Source organism: Mus pahari, chromosome 5 (assembly GCF_900095145.1).
Source record: "Mus pahari chromosome 5, PAHARI_EIJ_v1.1, whole genome shotgun sequence".
In the NCBI taxonomy this organism is placed as follows: domain Eukaryota; kingdom Metazoa; phylum Chordata; class Mammalia; order Rodentia; family Muridae; genus Mus; species Mus pahari.
In genome coordinates this window covers 91380594-91393093 of record NC_034594.1, presented here as the reverse complement: position 1 = coordinate 91393093, position 12500 = coordinate 91380594, and the positions used below count along the sequence as shown (strand labels likewise).

The 12500-nt window shown below is 39.4% G+C and overlaps 1 protein-coding gene across 1 annotated transcript in view; it reads right to left on the bottom strand.

The window, feature by feature from the left end:
• Cntnap5 (contactin associated protein like 5) overlaps nt 1-12500 on the bottom strand; it is an 858611-nt gene that overhangs the window by 117876 nt on the left and 728235 nt on the right. Inside the window, exons 17-18 of the mRNA XM_029539128.1 lie at nt 9744-9962; nt 5216-5455 (exon numbers count right to left, since the gene is read on the bottom strand). Coding sequence (XP_029394988.1) covers nt 5216-5455; nt 9744-9962 — 459 coding nt within the window. The remainder of the gene's footprint in view (nt 1-5215; nt 5456-9743; nt 9963-12500) is intronic.

Sequence of the window (12500 nt, the reverse complement as noted above, 5' to 3'; positions counted from 1 at the left end):
GAAACCCTGTATTTTAACAGATGTGAGAAACAGTTGGGGCATTATTCTCAGAGAAGAATGAATAAAAATATTACAGAAAAGTGAACTTGTAATAAAGAGGCTACCCTGGATGTTTGAATGATATCTCTTGAGAAATGCAGGTAGGACCACTGTTCAAGTCCTCCCACCATTAGAAGATTTTCACATAGATGCTACAGTACACTGTTTGTATATCTTTGTGTCATGTCTGTTGCCCTGCATCTGCACGTACTTGATATAACAATGGGACTGCTCAAGGATGCACTCAAACTTTTCAGAGATTGATAGCAGAGATCTCCATTTGTGAAAACTGAGAGCACTTTTATCTTCAAATTAGTTAAAAATGTATTTGCTTATTCTTTAAGAATGTTATGCATGCTGTCTTTGTCAATTGTCATTACTTTGACACAGGTCAGATTAAACTATGAAGAGGAGACTTCAATAGAGAAAATGCCTCCGCCATATTGGCCTGCAGGTAAGTCTATGGAAGACTCTTCTTGATGATTGGTGTAGGAGGTTCCAGACTACTTTGAACATTGCCATCTCTGAACAAGTGGTGCTGTATTATCCAAGAAATCAGTCAAAGCAAGTACTCACTTGCCATATATTCTGATGATGGACTATGACCTATAAGCCAAGTAAGCTATTTTCTCCACAAGTTCTTTCGGTCATAGAATTTATTATAGCAAAAGAGAGTAAAATTGCAATTGAAATTAGAAGCAAGTTTATTGCTGAGACAAATCTGAACATGCTCTTTTGGAGAGGATTGTGGGGTGCATTTGGCATTTTGTGCTGGATAAAGGTATTTTAGTCTCAGAGACTACTAGGCTATATGTAGGAATATGAAGCATAATGTTGAGAGTCAAGAAGACGATGGAGGTCTGGCTTGTTGTATTTCAGAGGAAATAATAGACTCTATCAGGATTGGTGTGACATTTTTGTAGTAATGATCTCTGGGGGTGTTTCATGTGGTTCAGTGACATAACAGTTACTGGTCAAGTGGATCTGAGAGAACAGCTGTGACTAATAAAAGACCAGCAAAATATTCTTCCTTCCTTCCTTCCTTCCTTCCTTCCTTCCTTCCTTCCTTCCTTCCTTCTTTCTTTCTTTCTTTCTTTCTTTCTTTCTTTCTTTCTTTCTTTCTTTCTTTCTTTCTTTCTTTCTTTCTGTGTATGAAGCTTTCAGTCAGGATTAGCACACCAAGTTGCAGGCCAGAGGAGCCAAAGCTACATTCAAACTGGCACCAAACATGGTATTGTATAAGACTCTTCCAGATGATATTGGTTTTGGTGGTGTGAAACTTCAACAGTAAAGGAGTCATGGAGAAAAGCTGAAGTATGGCAACAGACCAGGAGAGGTCATTGGTAATGGTATAAACCCAAGATTGAAGGGTGTATTGGGAAAAGATGAAATTTGGTACGATGTGGTTGTATCAAAGTCACAAAAGAGAGGCCAGGACAACAGCCAAGGTAAGTAGTGTCTACAAGAGAGAGTGGACCTGAGTCTAGGAGAGGAACTATGTGTATTACAAACAGGAGAGCCAGAGAAGTGGAGCTGATTAAGCCCTTCGGAGCCAAGATCATGAGTTGGTACCAGGTGACAACCACTGAACTTTTTACAACTTTTAGTTTTGCTTTGCTTTGATTATGACTGTACCTTGTTTCTGGCACCCCCTTCAAAAATAGAAAACATAACTTATTTTTTATATTAGAGATAGAAATACTTTAGAGACCTTGAACTTTTAGAAACTTCAGATATTTAAAGGACTGAACTTTAAAAGTGTTTGAATTTTAAAAATCATGGGACTTTTAAAAGTAGAAACTAATATGAATTCTTAGTCAAATGAGAAAGGAAAGGTTATGATTTTATAGCAATATATTGGTATGTCAAATTGAGTCAATTGTCCTTGTTAATTTTTGTCAACATGACAGAGGCCAGAGTAATCTGGGAAGAAAGAACTTCAATTAAGAACATGACTCTATCATACTGGCCTACAGGCCAGTTTGTGTAGACATTTTCCTGATTAATGGTTAATATAGCATGGTTGGGCATATCCCATTGTAGGCAGTACAACCCTAGGCAAATGGCCCTGGGTGTACAAGGGTACATGCAGAGCAATCCAGGAGGAGAAAGCTAATAAGTAGCATGCCTGCATAGACTTTACTTCATCTCCTGCCTTTGAGTTCCTAAACTGACTTCCTCAAATGATGCACTTTGACCTGTAGGCCAACTAAACTCTTTCCTCCCTGAATTGCTTTTGGTCATGGCATTTGTCACAGCAGCCGAAAGCAAACTAAGATACAAATAAAATGCATTTTGATCACACCCCCTCCAACTCCTTCTCCTCTTTCGACATGTATTCCCTCCTAACTTCATGTTATTTATTTATTCAACTGCCACTGAGTTCAGTTAATGTTGACTTTATTGCCATGCATGAAAGACCATTCAAGGGAGAATGGGTACCACATCAGTGCTCATACCCTAAAGAAATTGACTCTTTCTTAACTAATAATCATCAACTGCCAATAAAGTCTCAGCTAGGGATGGAGCCTCTCAAGCATCTCCAAAATCATTGTTGGAATACTAACTAGATTAATCTTTTACAGGTTATGTGTAAGCAGCTGAAATTGCTATGACTTTATGAGCCTTTATCTGCAAAGTGACTAGTAAGATAGCTCAATTGGTAAAAGTTCGTGTCATCACACTGGAAGACCTGAGTTTGATCCATGGACCCACATCACAGAATGTGAAAGTCAAAGGCCAGAAGTTTTCCTCTAACCTCCACATGTGTTCTGTAATATCTATATTCTCCACAAAATATAAATAAATGTAATATTTAAAAATATTTAAAGTCTTTAGTGAAACCAATTGGGATGAGGCCTGTTTTATTCATTTCATGTTCTGATGCATTGTTTACCATGTTTGGTCCTAAAGGTGGTTCTAGTATTTTCTTTTCTCAAGGTGTTTTTCTTTTTAATATTTCCTGGCAATAATAAGCAAATAATTGCAAATAATTTAAGAGAAGATCAGTATGAGTTAAGCGAGGAAGTTAAATTATAGGATCCACATGAAACTCAAGAGGAAGGAAGACCAAAGAGTGAGTGCTTCAGTCCTATTTAGAAGGAGAAACAAAATAACCAAGGGAAGTAGAGAGTGGGAGGGACTTGGGAGGAAGAGAAGAGAGGAGGGGGAAAAGATGGGAAGAATCAGGTATGGGAGGAGATGAAGAAGATGTACAGAGAATCAGGAAATTGAACATACGTATGTAACAATGGTAGATGGGGAACTGGGGGTAGCAACCAGAAATCCTTAAATGTCAGGAAAGCAAGAGCCTCCTAGGATACCATGGGGATGACATTAGTTGAAATATCCCACAAAGGAGAGGGAAAACCTGTTTAGACCATATCCAGAGGTAAGGAATGGCCCCCTCATTGAGGGATGGGACCACCTACACATCTCCAAAATTTTAACCCAGAATTGTTCCTGTATTAAGGAAATACAGGAACAAAGAGTGGAGTAGAAATGGAAGGAAATGCCATCCTGAGACTTCTCCACCTGGGTATGCATCCCACATGCAGACATCAAACCCAGACACCATTGCTGATGCCACTAGTGCTTGCTGGCAAGAACCTGATATAGCTGTCTCCTGAGAGGCTCTGTCAGATCCCGACCAATACAGAAATGAATGCTCACAGCCAACCATCAAACTGAGTATAAGGACCCCAATGTAGGAGTTAGTGGAAGGGCTGAAGGAGCTGAAGGGACTTTATCTGGCATCAATGGGAGGGGAGGCCCTTACTCCTGTGAAGGCTTGATGCCCCAGTGTAGAGGAATGCTAGGGTGGGGAGGCATGAGTGGGTAGGTGGGTGGGGAAGCACTCTCATAGAAGCAGGGTAAGGGGGGATGTTATAGGGAGGCTGTAGAGGAGAAACTGGGGAAGGGAATAACATTTGAAATATAAATAAATAAAATACCCAATTAAAAAAATACAGGATCCTTCAAGGGAAACACTGGGCACTTTTATTTTCTCTAACTTTGAGATTAAGTTAGACTAAATAAACTACTGCTTGGTAGAGGAGCTTGAAAAATGTCTTTTAAGCCTTAAGAGAAGGCTATGTTGTTGAAGTGCTTAAAGTATGATCACCAAAACCTATGTTAAAAAAATAACTTGTATAGTGGTAGCTGATATGTTTATGCTAGGGCGGTAGAGTCTCCCACATCTCTGTAGCTTGCTGGCTAACCAGACTAGTCCACTGGAGAGTCTAGAAAAGTGAGACACTGACTCAAAATACACAGTAGATGCTACCAGAGTAATGTATGTCCATTTCTTCTATGTACTATATGCAGATGCTTATTCCTCATACACAGGAATATGTGTGTGCATACACACACACAAATGCACACACACATAAACACACACACACACACATCCCAAAAAGGACTGTGTCTTAATGAATTGGTAAGAGTCATGTGGAATTGCTGAGTTCTGTAGCAGTTAAACTATTTCATTTTATTATTGAATACTATTATTGAATATTGTTTACATTGGATGTTCAGCATACTTCACTTTTGTGAATAAAGGAAATGTTAAACATTTTAGGAAGGTTATATTAGACAAACCTTTTATTTTATTTTTCTCATTGGTACATATTTATTCAAAGACGACTTAAGTGTTTCTACACTTTATTTTGTACTCAATTATTTTGGTCCTTTGATACATTTTCTAATTCATGTACTAGAACAAGAAATTTTAGTATGTCATTAAACACAAGTAGATGACTCACTGTTAGTCTTCATCTGATACTTCAGCCTGGTTGATGTGGCCATTTTCAATTATTACTGAGCACAACCGTACCAACTAAGCCAGTAAGCATATAAGACCAATGTATGGATATGATTATGTTGATGAGCTAAGCAAAAACTAAACACAGGAAAACTTTCTAAAAGCACAAAGCATGGTCACTGCTCTAGGGCATGGAAAAGGTTGGTTTGATAATGACATGTCAATACTACATTGCTACAAGTAGGAGAAATGGTGTAGATTGCCTGCAGATATAGGTTACCATTGGTTTAAATATGGCACATGGGTAGTAGAGCATTACTTGCAGTCTGGACTGCCTAAGGGCACAGGATCATTGGCCATGGTATCTGTATGCTATAGGACCACACACAGTAGTGGCATGTATGCCTACCATACCTTTCCTGCAGAAAGGTCCTTCATATGGTGAGTTGGTACAGTCACAGGAATAACCACTATGTTTCTCCACACACTTGCCCCCATTGTGGCAATTGCTTCCATAGCTGCTGCAGTGACCTGGACAACCAGGTCTGACTCCAGACGTGACCTTTGCCCTCTCTTCCAGGTCTACTTTATGCCCATTCAAGAGTAAAGAACGGATGCATCCAAGAAAGCCTTTCTGTCTTGATGATGTTCCTCCTAATGGTGAAAAATAAGAGGAAAAACATGAAAAGTGTCATAGCTGCAATAGATAGGTGTAGCTCATAGATCACAGAAACTCTTCTTGCTCCCTCTCCCAGAAATCAGGCTAAATCCTTCTAAGGGCTCTCACCCTAGACAGGATGAGTAAGGCTACTGTAGTCACAGCTCTTCCTCTTTCCTTTGTAGCTACAAACAAGGGATGTCCTGTCATTATTGCCAAGACCTTAGAGGCTTAAGTTCAAGTTAGATGCTGATGATGTCTAGCATGTAGAGTAGGGCATTTGGTGTAGGACTTATCCCTATCTCCTTGGAAATCTGTAGTGACAAAATGCTTCCCTTTTTCATTGTACCTAAGAGCTCCTCACTCACATTTATGGACCTATAAGTCTTTTGTGATCTTGAGGCTATTATTCTTCAAAGAGAGTTTATCCAAAGGGCAATTTCATCTCAGCCTCCATCTGTCGACCTGGACCTGTGTATTCCATGAGAGTAACTCTTTGTGGTAACACTAAGCCGTAGTGCTACTATCAGCTCAGCAGAACTTTTCTTCAAGTTTCCAGTAAAAGACAGAAAGTTGTTAAGAAAGACAAACAAACAAAAAAACAAACCAACAAAAAACACAAAGAAACAAAAAAACAAAACAAATCAAAACAACAAAACAAAACACCTGAAAGTCAGGCCAGGGACTTGATTCAGTTGGTAGACTGCTTGCCTAGCATGCAAGAAGCCCTGAGTTCAACCCCTTGTACCATTGAATAAACTATTCATCACAATGCACATCAATAATCTCATCACTCAGGATGTGAGGTCAGGAGAATCAGAATTCAAAGGTCATATTTGGCTACATAGGATGATCAAGGCCAGCTTGGGATACATGAGACATGTTTCAAAGAAAAATTATCATGAGAATGAGAGAGACTGAGAGGGAAACACAGCTTTGAAAGAAAGATGTTAGGTCTACCACAGTGAGAAAATTGCAACATATTCCCATTTGCTTATACAGTACAAGACTAGGAACTAGAAGAGGAAAAGATGGGTGTTGGTGTTCAACTCCCTGTCATGCACTGGTTAGCCATATTGACAATTGAATCATTTAAGTTTAAACTATTCCATCTATTATTCCATGTGTTTATAGTAAAGCTGACTGCACAGCACAGAAAAAACAGTTTGTGTTCAGTTACTGCTGTCTTCTTAGCCTTCTCTTGAGTCTTCACCTACTGTTAAGAATCAGTAGGAGCATTATGCATTATCTGCTTTTTGCTCCTAGAGTTTACAAATAAAATTCCATTTAGCAAATTTTCAAACTTATGTTCAGACATGGGCTGTAATCTGACTCTCAACTCTGAAAACATCTGGAGGGGGTCAGAAGAGGCTTCAATACACTCTGTCAAGCATTGAGCAGATTGAAACTTTTGCATTGTTTGGGTCACACAGAAAACCCAGCTCTTCATTGATATAAGAGAGTATGCTTGTTAAGACGGAACAAGCACAGCTAAATTCCATTAACCTGTATGTGTGCAGTGCTGAGAATTCTAGGAGATCCCAGAAGAAGCAGAGGCCCATTCTGGCTTTAGAAAATAGGCAATTATTGTCCAACCCTTGAACTTAAGGTCATCTCATAGCTGAATTGAGAGTGCAGAGAAATCCTTGAGTTCTGCAAAATGTACTAATGGAGAAAAAAGGAAGAGGAGGAGGGAGGGAAAAAGAGAGGAGGAGAGGAGGAGCAGGAGAAAATCTGAGGGCAAAAGCCACTAATCAATACTTTTCTGTGTTTGTCTGCTGTCTTAATTGAGTCTCAGTCTTCCTTAACAACTTATGCTACAACTCTATTAAATTTTAGTTTACACCAGCGATTCTGAATCGGAGGGTCATAACCCCTTTTGAGGTAAACCAACCTTTCACAGTTTCACATAACAGATAACCTGTATATCAGATATTTCCATTACTATTCATAACAGTGGCGAAATTACAGTTATGAAGTAGTACCAAATATAATTTTAAGGTACAACATGAAGCACTAGGCTGACAGACCGCTAGTCTAGAAAGTAACTAGATCTGTATGTGTGCTTATCAATATGGATAGGATCAGCATATCCAGTTCACTGTCTTAGACAAGAAGTAAACAGGGAAAATAAAGTCATAAATGGGGACTGGGAAGATAGGTCAGTCAGAAAATTGCTTGCCTTGCCAGCATTAAGATCAGAGTTTAACCCTCAGAACCAATGAAAAACCTAGACTATTTGGTGCATGCTTACAATATCAGTGATGTAAGATGTGAGGTAGAGACAGGTAGATCTCTGGAAGCCCACAGGCTAGGTAGCCTAGTGTACATGATAAAGTTGATGGGAAACATTGTTTTAAAGAAGTTGGAGATGTCCAAGTACTGTTTGCAGACCTCTATATGCAGTGTAGTGTACATGATCACATGCACTCACATGTGCATGCACATACACAAACATGCACACACCCGTATGCACACACACACCCATACACACACACATACACACACACACACACACACACACACACACACACACACACACACGAAATAGGGATCTGTAAGTTGAAAGGACAATAGAGTAATAGATGACATGAAAAATAATGAGCAGTGTAGAGGGTTAGAAAAGACATGATGGTCAGAAATGCACCTTCCTTAGCCTATTACAGGTATGGTGGTTTGAGTGACAATAGTTTCCTTAAGCTTCAATTTGCATAGTCGCTCCACACCCTTTATTGCTGGAACTGTTTGGGAAGAATTAGGAGGTGTGATCTTTTCCAAGAAAGTATGTCACTTCAGATGGGCTCTGAAGTTCTAAAAGTGAGTTAACTCCCTCTGCCTCATGCTTCTGTACTAAGATACAAGTTCTTGACTAATGCTTTGGCAGCATGTGTACCTTGCTGTTGCCATGTTTCCTACCATGCTGCTCATGGACTCTAGCCCTTCACAATCATGGGCACAAATTAAGGATTTTATTGATCACGGTATCTTATCATGGCAACAAAAAAGTAATTAAGACACCTGGTTACCAGACTAGTAAATACATATTTGAAGTTTACTGCATGAGTCCGAAAAAAGAACATCCCTGAGGGACAAAAGTAGTCCCTTACTCAAAAATAATGAGCAAACTTTAGATTGTTTCCAATTCTGATAAGAATGCAATCCAAGAGGCCAAACCTCACATGGACTGTCTTCTCTGTTTCAATTTCCATTACTGAGTTGCCTTTAATCACAGGATAAATCAATGGGACATACAAGTTGATCACACAAAAAAAAAGGCTCATTTTTTCTTTTCTGAGGTCTATATACAAGAAAGAAGGGAGAATTTATGGAGTCTAACACTTGGCTCTGTTTCTCTTCTTCTGCAGTCACTTTCCTTTGTGGATTTCAATGATTCTCCATATATCTTGTTAGTGTCAGGTTTTCTCCTTGCAGAGGTGGTAAATGCAAAATCTATTGCACATTTTCTTGTGTGTGTGGCTTAGTCAACCAGCTTATAAATGGAGAAAGGGTGGCTCTGGTGATTTCTATGGTAAAAATGTCTTCTCAATGTAAAGACATAAAGAATTCAATGATTTTCCCCAGACAAGAAGCTCATGCCCCATCCAGATGAAGACAGAGCATGATAACATAAAGCATTATGTACTACCTTGCACAGTGAAATCAAGTTGTATTTTTACCTGTCTGTAATTTATTTTTTACAGCTTTAAGGAATGTATGGACTAGCATAAAAGTTGGATAATTTTAAGAGGATCTATATCATCACCATAACATATATCCAGGTACAAATCCATATATATATATGTATATATGTATATACACATATATATTTATATATGTATATATAAACAAATTTGTTATATATATATATATATATATATATATATATATATATATATATATATATATATATATATATATATATATATATATATATATATAAACAAATGCACTAGATGACACCTAAACACACATCTATATGCCTGCTGTGTAAACATATGATCCAAAACATAAAATTTTACAGATATTTGAAAACAATAAATACAATGAGAAATGGTACCAAGATTGTCTGAGAGGAGCCCTAAATTTGTAAAAGAGTTCCACAAATTTACTGCAATGACCATAAATCTAGAATAAAACATTTTATAAAATTAAACTTGTGGTGAAAAATAACACCATATTTTATTTGTTTCCTAGTCATAAATTACTAAGGAATTACCCTTCAGCTAGAGCACAAAGCAATCTTGTAGGTACTTAGCATAAGGTATGATCTATGATGTCTCCTACCTACAAACAACTGGCTATTCAACTGAAGTCGGAAATGGCCTTCCTCTGAGGCCTCCCTCATACTCTGTGGAAGGTTGTCCACCTGCAGAGAGGTCTCCTTGAGGTTTGTCTCAGCTCGGATGTAATGCCATTGATTGTCATTCAGAGGATAAGGAGACTGGACGAGGAGCTCGATGGGGCCGTTTCCAACATCAATGGCAAATGTGACCTCAGAAGGGGCTGCAGCCAAACAAGAAAGAAGGATGAAGGCCATTGTCAGTGTGTTGCAGGCACAAACATATTCCGAATGTTTACAGGAAGGGATTATATATCTCCGTCAACATACAGAGGGCATTTCTGAACTCTAGCCCTGAATCACCACCAGAAGTATCAAACCCTAAAGTCTAAGAGTGCATGTGCTTTATGCACCCCCACCCCCACTTCAGCTGTTCCTAATCCATCAATACAGCAGGTACCGGGGCATCTGGGCCTGTCTGAAGCTCTGCTGAAGCTCTCGATTTACTTGGTCTACCCAGGTTTTACCTGTATCTTGCTATACCCATGGGATGCATTAATCATTTCTAACCTTTAGAGAGGAGACATAGTGTTAGAATAACGGTACCATCTGCCATGATATTTAGCTTGGGTTTATCTAGATTGGGTAAAACTGAGGTGAGAAGATGACCTAAACGTGAGCAATGCCATTCTATAGGCTTGGCTCCTGAAGTAAATATGAAAAGGAAAGTGTTTCAGCAGTAGCATTCATCACCTTCTGTTCCCTGACACAGCATGCAAGGTAGCTTGCTACCTCAAGCTCTTATCGTCATGTCTTCCCCATTGTGGTGAACTGTACCCTGAATCTCTGAGTCAGAATAATAAACCCTTCTGTACTTAAGTTGTTCTTGTCAGGTATATTGTTTGAACAATAAGATAAGTGACCAATAAAATACCAGTGGGAATGGATGGTAATGGGGGTAGTAGTGATGTTAATGGTGCAGATGGTGGCAGTAATAGTTGTAGTGTTAAAAATCACAGTGACTATCTTCATGGTTCTAGCAAAACAGGTAAAGATGGTAGTTGAGATGGTGCTGGTGGTGACAGTAATAGTCTTTATGGTAATAGCAGTGGTGGTAGTAGCCATATAGAGAGAGTTAGAAGTGACTTTATGTAAAGCACAAAGAATAGCTGTTCTCATTTCCACCATTAGAACAACTCAGGGAAGCCAGGCAGTGGTGGATTTCTGAGTTCGAGGCCAGCCTTGGTTTGTGGCCATCAGTCATGTAAGAGCAATACCACAATCCCCTCCATAGGTACAGGATGTGACCACAGGTAACATAGCCTATAGACAGATCTCCATTTTAGTGAGGTACCTAAAGGTCTGGAGGCTTAGCCAGTAACCTTCCCTTCCAAGACACTCCTTCCTGCAAAAGGTATTTAACCTCAGGCCCACCATGAGAAATTGAGGTACGGTTTTACTCATTGCCACGCTCTGCCACAACAATAAATGCCTTAAAACCATGGATTACCTCTTTTCTTCGGGATCAGGCACGAGAAGCAATGGAGCAGGTCTACACCTAAACAGCCATTCTAATCCCCTATAGGAGGCCTCTCAGCATTCCCAGCCACTGCCTCCACCAAGCCAAGCCACCTGCTGAACAAGTTAACAACTCTCCTCTCTCAGACCCAGCTGGAGCTCTCCCCACTTTTTCACTTTGGCCCTGGGCTAGATCCAGTCCACAGTCCCCCTTCTGTTCTCAACACTTTCACAGCTCCCAGGGTCACCCAAGTGCCCATAAGTCTGAGAACCTGACTGCCGGTGGCCTGTGCACAGGACCAGGGACCCCCGGAGACTGCTTTAGCAGTCCCCAAGACCTCAGACTGTACTCCCTGACCTCCGGAGCAGTGTCCCACATAGCCCAACACCCACCCAGCGCTGGTGTGGGGTAAGCACAGTCAAAACTCCCACCCTGCCTCTACCCCATAACCCCAAAATTACCTAGTGTCATAAAAGGATTTTTTTAAGCACCGTGAATGAGAGCAGTTAATTATAAACTGAGGCTGAGGAAAAGGTGGACTACTGAATAACTTCAAACCTGGACTTCATAGCACTTTATGGATTTTCTTCTTTTGTTATGGATTTGTATTTGACTGCCACATCAGAGATCTCCAAGCTCAAATATTACCTGAGACCATGTCTCCCAAATCTCTAAACCTTATCTGAAATTTTTTTCTTATAAAGGAAACTCCATCATACAAGCTCCAGGTAACTGAAGACAGACAGTTTTGTTGTCCTGTGATTTCTGGCCTTAAAGATAAGCAGTAAGTTGGTGCCTACAAACAATAACGATAACAAACAAGGGGTTGACAGCATTCACTACAGAGTCAACCTTTTCTGAAGAGGTTCTTAGAGCATACTTCAGTTTTCTTATCTGCTAAGCAGAAATAAAATTATACATAATTATGAGGTTATCTGCATGCTGATCTTGATGAAATTCTTCAAACTGTCCCTGGAATAAAATAGGTGCTTATAAGTGATTATTGTATCATTTTTATAATGTGATTTCCCAAGGCAGGTAAATGTATTTTTAGTTTACAAAACCATGAATTGAAAGATTAGGATTGGAAGTAACAGACTGCATGATAAACAATGAAAAGAAAAACATGGGCATCCTGGAATCATTTTTATTTTTGACTTTTTCTTTCTTTTTCTTTCTGTGTATATGAATGTGTGGATCCATGTGTGTTTGTGTGAGTGAGTGTGTATGTGTGTGTGTGTGT